This window comes from Epargyreus clarus, unplaced genomic scaffold (genome assembly GCF_041222505.1).
Source record: "Epargyreus clarus isolate Ecla_fem2 unplaced genomic scaffold, WU_Ecla_fem_2.2 ptg000008l, whole genome shotgun sequence".
NCBI lineage: Eukaryota > Metazoa > Arthropoda > Insecta > Lepidoptera > Hesperiidae > Epargyreus > Epargyreus clarus.
Window position 1 is genome coordinate 14,496,350 of NW_027332216.1, and position 14,730 is coordinate 14,511,079.

At 34.1% G+C, this 14,730-nt stretch overlaps 1 protein-coding gene across 1 annotated transcript in view; it reads right to left on the reverse strand.

Annotated features, from left to right (window-relative positions):
- Cht7 (chitinase 7) overlaps positions 1 to 14,730 on the reverse strand; it is a 135,693-nt gene that overhangs the window by 42,944 nt on the left and 78,019 nt on the right. The window contains exon 5 of the mRNA XM_073076179.1: positions 10,655 to 10,834. Coding sequence (XP_072932280.1) covers positions 10,655 to 10,834 — 180 coding nt within the window. The remainder of the gene's footprint in view (positions 1 to 10,654; positions 10,835 to 14,730) is intronic.

The window sequence follows — 14,730 nt, forward strand, 5'->3', positions numbered from 1 at the left end:
GCCACAGATGTGCCACCCCTGAGGACTAAGCTGGAATGCCTCGGAAAACTTATTACTTACTTATTTATATAGTGTACATTCCTTTTGATATCCATAATATTTTAATGAATACTATTTATCTATTTCATTTCTACGAATATTAGCCATAAAACACTGCGTGTCAACCATCCGTATGAAACACCCTAAGCTCTGTACTCATTGTAGTGTCTAGAACACGACAGACATCGTGACGAAGCGTCGAAGGAACGTGATTTGTGTCTTAATGAAACTGAACATAACGCTTCGGTGAGGTCGCCAGTGTCGTAAACCCGACACTCATTGAATACTATTATGACATTTTTTCAAAAGTATTTTTTATTACGCTATTTCATAGAAACATAGCCAGAATAGGCACTTTATTTTATACATTTTCCTGTCTGTTATTTGTATTTGTGTATTTTAAATGGTATTTACGCTAGTGAAATAAAAGTATTATGTATTTACACATGCACATTGTACTCGTACATACATAGAAGAAAATATTCGAATCAATTTGTATAAAAAAACATATGATGGTATATTTAAAACGTGTAATATGCGTTGCGAGGTAAAGCTTCGGCCCAATCTGTAATTTACTTAATAAATAAATATGATTACTGGATTGCGAAGTAGTTTCATCCTAATTTTCTGCTACGAGATAATTTTGCAATTGATAAACTGTTAAAATGATTGACTAGCGTCCATCTCAACTACATTTAATTTTAGACTAAAATAGCCGACTTTATTTTTATATTATTATATATTTAAGTGAAACAAAATGTTAAACTTATTGCTCAGGGAGACATACTTATCCAAGGCGTACTATTCCGATAATCCTCAGGTATAGAGCATCTGTGGCCGACGACAGCTAGAACTCAAATCTCATCTTGAATCATTACAGATGTCCATGACTAGCAGAAGTTACTCACCATCAGGTTCACTGCATGCTTATTTTATTTTATTTTATTTTATTTTACAAGTTATGGGAAACTTACAGCTACATACAATTGTACATAGATTAAAAGGGAAGAATAGGTACATAAAGGCCAATAACAAGTTTCCACTGATAGTATACAAAATATTAACACAAAAATAAACAAGACGTAAATGGACACGTGCACAAAGAAAAAAAAAAGTAGTAATAGACGCTAGTACAATAAATATCAGAAATATAGGTGTATATGTTATATTGGCAATAAACAAGTAGGTGAAACTGTATAGGGATAAGTGTACAATAAGGTATTTACCTATTACAGAGAAAAAAAGGCATATACAGCATGCTTGTTTGCTACTCCTAAGTATATCATAAACCACCCTTTCTAGCTGTAAAAACAATTTACGGCTAGACGTTTAAACCCGTATCTCCTTCAATATATTTTCTAGATTCAATCTTAAGTGGTTTCTTTGAACCGTGCGATCTCTGAAAGGTCAAAGGCTACTTATTGCATTTCTAAGAAGGCTTCTCTTAATATAAATCCACCGGATGCATCTCGAGAGCTTTGCCAAGACTACAAACTGAAATTCATTTCGTGTGTTTGATCGCTACGGCTGACTTTAACGGTCGATTGCCACTGCCACTCAATTTATCTAATGGTGCCATTTTTAGTATATTTTTGTCATAAAATATCTGATTTTATATATTAGCGAAGTGATAAACAGGCATTTATTTTATACTAGCTGACCCGGCAAACTTTGTACCGCCTCAAAATCTATTTATCAAATTATGTTACTCGTGGATAATGTGGCTTTCGAATGGTGAAAGAATTTTTAAAATCGGTCCAGTAGTTTTTGAGCCTATTCATTACAACCAAACAAACAAGCAAAGTTTTCCTCTTTATAATATTAGTATAGATGGTTAATAGCAACTGTCGCTTATAGACATAATGTCTCTTATCCATACAGCGTGTATAAGTGTCACTCCTTCAAATTAGAACATAGTGACCCTTAACATTTTTATTATTAAGGCACAAATAGCTGGTGTGGTGGTCAGAATCGAATAACAAAATGTTTTAGTAATAGATAATTTCAGTAGTACTCATATTAGGTAAAAGAAATTCAATAAATGTAATAAGACCTATAGTTATTTTATATACTCGATATTTCATTTATTTCAACTGCTTTTTTTAGTATAGCTCCATAAATTTCAGACAGAAAGTTGACAGAAGAATTAACTAGTACTCTAAGGATTACAGATTGAATTACAGTGGGCATAAACCCTAAGAAAAGAAGAATGAAAAAAGAACTCGGAACACTAAGCGGTTGGGAAAATAAAGGACAGGCCACCACTCTCTAGAATTAAATAAGTGCTATGTATTTAATACTCTTTTCTCCGCAAGCTTTTACGTACTAATAAGTACTCTGTTGTTCTCAACTAATGTAGGTATGTATTATATTATATATGGGATATAATAATATGTAACATAATATTACATGCATTACCAACGTATGAGCTTTATATTGTTAATTTCTTACTTTAAATAATAAGTAATTCATGTGTAATCGTGGTCTAGTAGTAGTTGAGCGTGCATTTCATCTAATAATGATCCTTTAAAATAGTCCTCCTTAATCTATTAAATATACATATGTTTTATGTTCATTGAAACATCCATATGTTTTAAAAACCTTGATTCGAAGGCGATAACACCACCGCTACATTTTTTCTGCTCGTTTGTATAAACTGGTAACACATAAATTGTGGTACGATACGAGGGGTTCCATTATATACCTCAGAGGTAGAAACTTGAAGGTGGTAGAACCCTTTGTGGTTCGACTCCGGCGGCACCACCGCCACACCTATTTCTACCTAATAACAGCAGTGTTAGGCGCTGCTGTGTTCCGGTTTGAAGGGTGTGGTAAGGGAGACAGACTTTTCCGAGGCGTTCCAGCTTAGTCCTCAGGGGTAGCGGCGCATCTGTGGCCGACCTCAGGTAGGAATATCTAATCCTATCTGGGGTTGATTACAGATGTCCATGGGCGGCAGGAGCCACTTACCATCAGGTGGACTGCATGCTTGTCTTCTACTCCTATATTATAAAAAAAAAAAAAAACATTGGCACGTGTTGGGTACAATTATAATCCCATTTGAATTAAGTAATTAGTACCAGATGAACTGCGTCTTAAATAAAAATACCGCAGAAGAAGAACTGCATAGTCCTTTTCTAAAGTGGGCTATGATTGTTGAGTTTCTTCGACAAATGTTGTTTCTATAAAATCAGTCATTCTTTACGTAATGATTTCTTTGAAGAATTTTCTTAATTTATTTGAAAATCTCTCGGAAACGTTTTCAAAGCGTTGGCAATGGTACAAGATTCTTTCTGTTTGCGCGGTGCGATTAGGTCTGTCTCTGCGATGCGGGCTGCTCTTATTGGGGAAGTAGTGATGGAAAAAGTAATCGATATTTTTAATATGGTTTCTTTGGGCTACAGAATTATGAAGTGGTATGAACATATTTAAAAATATATAGTACAAAAATAACGTAAAATATCGGAAATGTAGAGCATTAAACAGCTGAAATATATTTTACGTTTCTAAGCGTGCGGGATAGTTTAGAAATAGAGAGCATAGACATTGATATCACTGAATTAATCAAACTAGGATTAGCATAGGATTATGAAATAGAACGGTATTATATTTATATTTACATAACTTCGGAAGAATTTAATGTGATTCTGTTTTAAGGCAAACCAATACGTACAAGACGTTTTTCTGGCTTCTATCAGCAAATACGCGGTATTGTATTCACTCTGCAAGTTTTTTAACCTTCTTACTCAGACAAATATATATACACTAGACGTTCAAAGTGATATATTCTCAAGCATTTTTCTTTTTGGTCAACATTCGTTACAAAAAAAGCAGCAACTAAAAGTTTGTGAGTAGGTATATAAAATGTCGTTTGAACAATTCGATATGTACACGACAAGACAAATGATTTACTGACATTAAAATATGTGTATTGACCTTGAATCGAACCCGGAAACTTTAGAAGATAGATAAAATCTATTCAACGAACTCAAGTAGCAAATAATTAGCATATTGATTAATATTTTTTGATTTGCATACATATCAGTAAAGTTATGAAATATTAAAAATAAATTTGTATGAAAGTAATGCAGTTTTATGCAATTGAATGATAAGTTTAAACGTAAAGCTGAAAAAAGTAATAAATTGGAAAGGTGAAATTCTAAACTTAGGTTTTTTTTAAATGCAGATAAAAACTCATGGAGCCCATATGACGGTAAGAGATCAATGCCGATATGTATGTACAGTAATCAACCCTATGTAGAAGTAGAATTCTACCTGAGACCGACCACTACCAGATACACTCCCTAAGGATTAAGCACTTCGTATAAATTATTCCTAACTTCAATTTTCGTTACAAAGTCACCGTTAATCCAATTTAAGTGTTAAAAGAATAACGGGAACTCTCATAAACCTTGTAATTACCCGTTAATTGCAATAACTTTAGTCGTCAGGAACAATATTTCAAAAAGTTTTGCCCTTTACAATTAGAACGGTCTCTATGGTATTGGCGAACTTCCTTCAGGTATTAGTTTCAGTCTTTCCAATTATGAAAATTACAGAAACGTGCCATTTTAGAGTTAACGACTACGATTTTGGTCACGATCCGACTAATGATGTCGATCGATCTATGGGAAATTTATACTAGTTATTTTAGTTACGAAACTAAAGTGTCGTCTTGCGATTTTAAATGTATTTCAATCTAAAATATTGAAACAGACAATCTTATTTCGAATTCTCATAAAATACGATCCTATAAATCTACAATAACTAAATGGACTCTAGCATTAATTGAGAATTATTTTATCCAACGATTACATTAAAATAAAATGTGAGCCGTCACGGGACGCCTGGCAGATGTGAAACATCGACATTATTTTGTAAAAGTAATATGCAGAAAAGAACATATTGTGATAGGAACTAAATATGTCATAATGATAAAATAAAATATTACGATTTTTTTCTAGATAACGATGACTATTTATTGAATTCGATTGCGCATGGCGACGCATCGCCACACCGTACACACTACTGCATATAGACTGTATATATATACCATCGTATAGCTTGGCGACGCGTCGCCACGGCATGCGTCGCCACGCCAGAAATCGGTTTTACGTGCGGCTATAGATGTTTCACATCAAAAATCAAGATAAGTCTGCTCTTATACTTGCATTACTCGAACAGTGTTAAGCGTAAAACAAATAAATTAAAAAAATCTTTAAAGTATCTATTGAAAGTTATTCAAAACAAGTTTGATTACTAGTGTCGTTAAAAATACATTGTCAAATTAAATACTCACAAATCTATCTAAAATTTTGTACGAGTATCTTAAGACTTGTTCTTCTATCGTCGTATGTTATAAAGTGCCTATAAATGTTATGCAAGCAATATCGATAGTTCGTTAGACAACACTAGCTGTGTCCGCGACAGGTGCAACGGCGGTCAGTCGCAGCCGATAGATTGTTCGATTTCGGGTAGTCACCGAAATTTGTAGAAGCGGCAAATTAATTGCATTATATTTTATGAAAATTAAGATTGTTAATCCCATTAGTGTTTACTTAAATTCAATTAATTGGCTTGAGCGCGGGGCCACTACGTCGTCTTTTAATTATTTTTATAAATATCTATAAATAATTTTTTACTTAATTTTAAACCGGCCAATTTAAAAGCTGAAATAACTACTGTACAAGTAGCTGATATACCGATTTATATAGTACTACAAATTCATAAAATAAATTCTTTTTTTGATTAATTGAATACTTATAATTTATATACTTGCTATTTGTACAATACCAAAAAATAATGTTGTTTTATTATTGCACGGAATGTTTGTGAAGCAATATTGAGTCAAGTTGCATTAGTTGTAAGAGTGATACGTTCACCAAGTTCTAAGTGACTTAGTTGGTACAAATATGTATTTGTAGGTCATCTGATACCATATTTGTCGTATATTTTCTCATAGATGCAGAATAAGCAACTATTCTATCTATGGTAAAGTGATTGTATAACTAAAAGATAATAAAATATACATGCTATTTTACCCTTTTGTATAAAATATTCTGCTGATATAAGATCAGAGAATCTATAAAACCAACTGATCGATACATCTAAATATATATAACTCAAAAATGACTGACTGATATAGTGATCTATCAACGCACAGCCCAAACCACTGGACGGATCGGGCTGAAATTTGGCATGCAGGTAGATGTTATGACGTAGGCATTCGCTAAGATTTTGATCAATTCTACCCCCTAGGGGATAAAATAGGGGATGAAAGTTTATATAAATCTTCTTAATTAATAATATTACTTCGTAGAGCGAAGCTGCGGGCAAAAGCTCGTTGAGTATATAAAATACAAATAGTTATGCTATAAAATATATGTATAGACTACATTGGTTACGCGAAATGTTGCAAATTATTTTTGCATGGTACCAATGCCTTTCTTAATACTCCTTTACTAGTACTCCTATCTTATTTGAACTTAATTATGGGCCATTGTCACCATCTACTCTAGTACTTTAATCCTATAAGCGATTGATTGCAATTATATTAAGTCCATAGATGCTATGGACTATCAGGTTGACTGCATGCTTAACACTATAATTACATTTAAAATTTATCTTTTAAACCTAAAATATTACGAGTAGATCTTAGTAAAAAAATTCAAGCAGCATTTTACAGGCCCGCTCTAGACCTAACTGTACTCTAGAACACCTGGCCGGTCTGCTACGGCGATTGCGACACTGCTATCCGGTGCTATCTGACGCCACTCAAATAGACTCTTCCGACCGCAGTATTGGCATTCACAGTCAGGGAATTGAAACGCGACAAGATAACTCGATTGGTTGATTTATTGTCGATAGGTTTTAGAAGGATGATTGGATTTGTTGATAGATTTTAGAGAAATGTCAGTATTTTCCGTCTAATTATTAGATTCGTGTTTACTCCTAGATACTTAAATGGAATTGTTGATTTACTCCGATAGGTTTCAGGTTGTATTCATACAATAAATTGGTGGGTTTAAGGGAAGAACATTATTCTCAGTTTGATTCTTCGAATCACGTTACTTTTATAATAATATGCTTTCAGTAAGTAATCTACCTACTTGTTAATTTTTAGCATAATACAGTATGAACTATTACAACTAAAAGCATAACATTTTGCAAGATAATTCCCTGTATAACTAACGTGTACGCTAAGAAAGGATTTTTTTAAATTAATCCGTTAAGAGCGCTAAGTAGGAGGTGAAAGCTTGTGGGATAAAAGTTGTAAACTGAGACTAGACTACACTTAGTGGTGACTGACTTTGTTACTTATTGTTATTATGATACTAAATGACTCAAAATTGAATAAAGATTTGGTGTCTCCAAATAGAAGAATTGAGGATGGTGGAACCATTTGCGGTTTGACACCAGAGGCACTACCACCACATCTTTTTATGCCTAAAACATCAGTGTTAAGCCCTGCACTGTTCTGGTTTGAAGGGTGTGGTAAAGGAGACGTATTGGCGGCATTCCACTTTAGTTTTCACGGGTAGCAATAACAGTAGCCGTTAGGAATATATAATCTTTACACTTACCATGAGTTTTCAAACATCCTACAATTTTACGTTACGTTTACTCAATCCATTATTCTGTTCCGTTTGCTTCAGTAGACTGAGTAAACGTAACAATAAGTAAGTGCTCAAGTCTTTTTCTCTGCCTCACATGTTCGCAAAAAACAGAGACAAAACATAAAGCGCCATTTTGTGAATTTAGACATTAAATGTTACGTTTCTGATACCGTTCTAATACAATCTGCTAGGGGCGCTGATTGGAATTTGTATGGGCATATACGTAAACAAATACCAAAACAGTCATATTTGCCAAAACGTAAAAACTCATGGTAAGGATACCTATCTGGGATACATTAGGCTCAGTTCTACAAGGACGACAGTACCTACATACCATTACGTGGAGTGCATGCACCTTTACTACTTGCGTATAAAAAAGTCGTTATTCTTGCTAATTGTTAGCGATAGCAAATATCGTGACTCACAGTCATTTCTGTAAGCAGGAAGTTCGGTTTCCTCGCAAATATATTTCGTTTACACTTGATTTCTTGAATGATTCACGATTTGAACTTTCTGAACTTTCTTCAGCGTGACTCAAAGGAATTTGTCGATACGAATTGATTTCTACAGTTATAAACGGAATAATTATTTATAAAGGTGTATGTTTATATATGTACTTTATTTTATTTGTTTATTTACTTACTTTATTATGCCCTAACTAACACCGGTATAAAAGCCGGACTTAATGCTAGAAGCATTCTCTGCCACCTCTGTGTCTACCTTTAGGCTAAACAGAAAACGTGCAAGGCGGTATTCAAATGTGTAGGAAAAGTTTTTATATTATTATATATTTATATAAAATAATTATATATACAATAGGTTACACAAACACACACAAAATATAATATAACATATATCTTATATATAAAAATTCTCGTGTCACAATGTTAGTTACCGTACTCCTCCGAAACGTGTGACCTCCTCCTTCAGTAGGTGTGAGAATCGGCTACTATCTATTTTTCATACCCCTAAGTGATAAGGGTTGTTTACCTTTAACGTTTTTTTACATGGCAACACGTTTGCCGGGTCAGCTAGTTATTATATATAATTACACATACACATACATAGGTGTAGAATCTCTTGCTCCGTAGTGAGTTGTCTTTAAAAACTAGATAATTATTATAAAATCAAAAATCCGACTGCTTAATGTACCTATGACCATGGCAAGCGCGATACATAAATTCTAGTGAGGCTGAAGTCTAGAAAGCGTATTTTTTATTTGTTTCTCTGTAATCTGCTACCAATTAATTATATTTATTTTCCTTAATCTACAACCGGATCTGAACAGGTGGACAAATTTGAACATCTGTTATATCCGGTTTGCAGTAATTACATAAGATTATTAGAGAACATGACCACTACGTAATCGTAAGATTATTTTGCTTATCTTTATGTATACATACATAAATATGTATACATACATAAAGATAAACAGTGATAGCGTACCGGTTGAAACTCGGCCTCTCATTCGGGGGCCGAGGTTCGAATTCAGACGCACCTCCAATTTTTCCAAGTGATGAGCGTATTTGAAATTAATTAATTGAATGAACTTCCTCCTGAAGTATTCCCTGAGCGCTATGACATGAGGCTCATCAAGGGGGTTCTCCTCCAAAGCCGGTGATGCATTGGCGACTCCTCTGGTGTTGCAAATGTCTAGAGGTGACGGTGACTGCTTTTCACCAGGTAGCCCGCTTGCCTTATCGTTAGGTATAAATATAAAAAAAATATCACTTGGTATAACGATAAATGAAAACAGGAAGGAAAACGCTGAGGAAAAGCTATACGTCTGAGAATTCTCAAAAACAAAAAACTTTCAATGGTGTGTGGAGTCTATCAATTCGCTCTTTGTAAGCTCAGTGGACTGTAACCTAACTTCTCTCACTTACACTGGTTATTTATAAACGATCTATCCTGTTTTCCTATCAGAGATCGAAATTTGACAATTTCTACATATTAGGCAGAAAATGGTCATATGACAATTTTTGGCAGGCAAAACATTGGATAGATTGAATATTAATAACGGGTATTAGAGCCGTGTCCAGCAGTGGGACAATAAAAGGCTGACGACAACGTAAAAAATATTCGACAAAGCTGCGGACTGCTATTCGCTACTATATCGCAACCATTGAGTTGAATCGCGCAATCAAATTGATTTATACCCCCCGGGTTCAGAACAATTAGCAGTTTGTGTTGTCGAAATTGGATTTAATTTATAATATAGATTCATAGTCTATTAGTTTGGATATTTGTTAAGTAGATTACAAATTGATAATAGTAGTCAGCGTAAGCCAATCTCGGAAATTGTATTAGGTTCGGTCTAGATTTATGAGTTCATTAAAGACTTGGTTATAACTTATAAATAGCTGATTTATCGTTAAAACTTTGGCCATAAAAGTTTGGCTTTCCCTATATGAGTTTTCATATTTCACTTCTTGATATATGGTCTTAGAACTTACATACTAAACTCTGCTACATTGATGTGTGTTCCGTCATAAATTAATAGAGAAACCCCTGAATATAGTTTTGAATTCATTGCATTTATTAATTGTATTAAATTAATATATTAAAGATCGAGAACTTTTGAAGTTACGAAACACCTAGAATTTAACCTAACTAGCATTACTAGCGTTTAACTTTATCCGAATTTTTATCCTTTTGGTTTTGCTTATTAACAATTTCTGGAAGATATTTCTATCTTAAAGATATTTAATCTGAAAATAATTTAAAGTCGCCCTTGGTCGATGTATTTAACACGAAAATATTGTAGTTCACTAACTACAACACGAAAATGTTGTAGTTCACTAACTACAATACAAAACATAAAATTGCTCGTAAGAATTAATATTAAATTACGAGTCTTGCTCAAGGAGCTCAAGTGGTTCGATTGGCAATATTTAACCTGATAATTCTTCATACTTGACACTTCGTCATCGCACATACAAACGTAAAACTACACTCGCTCTACGTCATGTCAAATAATATATTAAAGAAGTACTCACCCTTCAACAGCAGCACGAAGTTCTTCTTATCATCACCGCCCTTGGGATACTCCCAGTCCACATCCAGACCATCGAAGTTCCTGTCCCGGAGGTACGGGATGGCGGAGTAGATGAAGGTCTGCCGCGCGTACCTGCTCGCGGACATCTCCTTAAACTTCTGGGTACCGAAAGACCAGCCACCTAGAAAAGACGAAATACGATTAATTGGATGATGGGGTAGTTGGTAAAATGGTTACAATTTCGTTGATTGGTGGGTTGCGGACACATGATAACCGTAGAACATGAGTGTTCAAAAAAGTTAGTTCAATTGGTCTGATTTGTATAAAACGTATGTAGGCTGTACTACAGTACAATTAAATAGAAATACAAATGTTGCGGAAGTGTTCCTACAGGTATTTCGTTATTTTCTACATAGGAATCATATTGGTAGTACTGTGTTCTGGTATAAAGAGTGAAGCAAACTTATTTGTAATTCCACAAATTTATTTGTTGTTAAAAGATCATTAAAGGTGCGTAATGATCATCAATGTTCTAGATTTTTGATCAGTTCCAAATTCTTGCTCTACTAATTTGGAATTAAGTATAAATGTACATGGACAGCAGTGTTTATACATGTTGGAATGCAGCCTACTAGGTACTTCTATTCAACAAATAGTTATAGAGAGATCACAGTAGATACAAACAATAACGCAGGTGGGAAAATCAATCCAGATTTATCGCTTGCTATTTCCCTTACAATACAATATTTTCCCAACTAGTGCGAGGAACGGTCGATAAAAAGTATCGATTACGTTGTGTTCGGTTGCGGCATGCTTGCACTTATGGAAACTGGTACGGTTTTTGTGTGTCGTGAAAATAGGTGAAAATGTCGTGTAGCGCTTTGTGTCGTGGGAAAGCGGTGCGGGCGTGTTCGCACGGGTAGGGATGGGCTGTTAGATGGGTATCGATATCGATTTTATCTAACAGTAAATTCTTATGTAATGTGTGATCTTTTTATTATTTTTATTTCCTTAAACTTTACTATCTTTATAAGTTTGAGAAATGGATACAAAACAAAACTATTTGCTTTTTCAAACTGATTATATTTGCAAATCATATTTCGAGTATAAGTTAACGTACTTGTTTGTTACACATTTAGCGCCAGATTATCTGAATTACGTAATAACCTACTTAATAATCTTGCACATGACATAACGTAATTAATCTTATAAAAAGTTTAGTAAGACATCACTGAGATACATCATTCTTACGTCATTCTGTCATAAATGTCCCATTACTGTCGATTAGATGATGTATTACTGGAACAGGTGTAGAGTATTACGCCAATATAGTTTTATTATTCCGACCACAAAACAATTTATTCTATAACATGTCAATAAAGAAAAGTCTTACGTAACAATAGTACTCATATAACTTATTATGTAAGCTAACTTTCTAAAAGACAATCAATAATACATCTAAGTGACTTGGTCCAGTATCAACTAAATCCTCATTACTATAGAAAGATATGTTAGGGTGATAGCATACGTAAACCATTGTCATCGGAAATATAATCTAATGCATCCATTTGAAGTAGCTAGTGCTGTTGCTATCAGTCTACACATACAGATGAAGGTGTTAGAACCCTTTGTAGTTCGACTTCGGTGGCACCACCGCCACACCTGTTTCTGTATAATAACAGCAGTGTTAAGCGCTTCTGTGTTCTGGTTTGATGGCTATGGTAAGGGAGACATACTTTTCGAAGCGACTCAGCTTATTGTATTGCATGAGATACATTAATAATTTTGACTTTCTTTTGTAGGTATGAGTTACATTACCACTCATTCACACTTTATGGTATTTTTGTGGCGATGAATTATTTGTTCGCTTGTCCTTTACTCGTTCTTAGTAAGACAACATTAACTAGGAAGCAATTGTTTTCACTGCCTATCCCTTCGGCAATACGCAAGCGTATGTACACGTAATATTATATTATGACATCTACATGACGTTTTATGACCAATAAAGAACAACGGCGCACGTGTATCGGGCCATAACTCCTTAAAGTAAGCAATAATACTCAAGAAGGGAAAAAAATCTGCCTGAAGATATTAAAATGAAAAATCAGATTTCTGTGCCGATTATTATCATATGGTCCATTTACATCGTTAAATAAATTAAATTCAAAATGGGTTCTTTACAGTGCACTTTTTGAATGTCAGTACAATTACCACCACATCACAAGGTGTTTCGTGGTGGAAAATAAGTTAGAGTAATTTTTTTGAAAACATAAAGAATAAATATCGACAAATAAATCCACATCGAGCACATCACTAATCTCTTAGGTGAACTGTTTGCGGTGTATAGTGAAACGCACTGGGTTCTCCAGATCCATTATTCTAAGCTAAGTAAGCCAAAACCATTAGGAAAATATCCAATAATGTGATGTGACGGTAAAAAGGGTAACTAACACGTTTATAACTGAACTGAAGTGGAACCTACATCGTAAAGTTGTTTAAGCAAACACTGTAGATTAATGATAAAATAACAAATTCTTATAAAGTTGTTTTTTAAGTTTTAGAATTAGTAACAGAAGTAGAAAATGAAGATGCATGTTATCTTGGACATCTGAAAATGATTCCAATACAACAGTTACTAAGTTACTAACCGAGATCAATCACAAATTAATTGTTATACGCTTGGACTAAACAAGAATGCCTCATAGTAACACCTGAAACGAATATTGTATAATAATATGAAACTCGGGCGTGTTGTTACTTTTGGTTAAGGCAAGTTTGGAATTTTGGTCGACCAATTATCTAAATGGTATCTTGAATCTATTATGGGTTTCATTGTTGTGGGATTATTAAATCTAAATATATATAACTCAAAGGTGACTGACTCAACCCACAGCCCAAACCTCTGGACGGATCGGGCTGAAATTTGGCATGCAGGTAGATTTTATGACGTAGGAAAGGATTTTGATCAATTATACCCCCAAGGGGATAAAATTGGGGATGAAAATATTACTTCGTCACGCGAGCGAAGCCGCGGGCAAAAGCTCGTTATGTTAATAAATTTCCTGTATACTATTACCAAGAACTAAAGCGCTATTTCTCAAATAGTGTTTAGAAAGTGTGCTCAGAATAGTGCTTGAGACATAGTACTTCACTTTAATACCTAAACATCAAAATAATGAATGGGTACAGCGAAACGTGTTGTTTACACAACTTACAGGATGTATCAATTACGAATTAGTCTCAGCGAGCAATTATATCTCAATTTCTAAATAATTAATCTACCATTAATGCTGAAATTAATGTTTATACGAATACCAACTCTTTGGTCCAAATGTAGAGTTGCGTTTAGCGGAATACTGTAGCAAAACATGATTAAACAGCTAAAATGGAAGGAACAATCCTATTACAAGATGCCTTTTCACAATTGTTTCCTTGGCGCGGGTAGAGTTAATAACGTTTTTGTGGTTTACAAACCGAATCGTTGCTTTAAAATGTAGAGTGGAAATTTCGAGACAAATTCAGAGTTTTTACCATTTTTGTCTGCTGTTACCGTTTGTTGGTATACAAAGTACTTTTAGAATAAATGTCCGGTTATATTTTAACTGTTATATTATATCGGGTACTTCTTTAAGAGATCGAAAACTTTTTTGAAAATTTATCGAAAAAAACATACGACTTTTACACAATCATAATCTTAATCATAATTAAGATTATGATTGTGTAAAAGTATCGATACCCTCAGTGGTATCTTACATCCCTAACTGCGTTCAGTTATAATTATCTATAAATAGTACACCGATTAGAAAACAGATAGATGCAATCATTAAGCGACTAGATCTGGTACCGTTACTTCAAGAATATAGAACTGACTACTTAATTCCAGATTATATTAACTTTCTAAATACATAGTCCCAATCTAGATTTGTCTGAGTGTTAAATGCCATATATTCAAAGACAAGGACAAAACCTCCTAACTCTAAATCGATATTGCTTCAAAATGTATATTGCTGCTTGACCGGAGATTCAACATGAAACCATGAAATTGAAAGAATGGACAAGGATGAATAGGCTACTTCT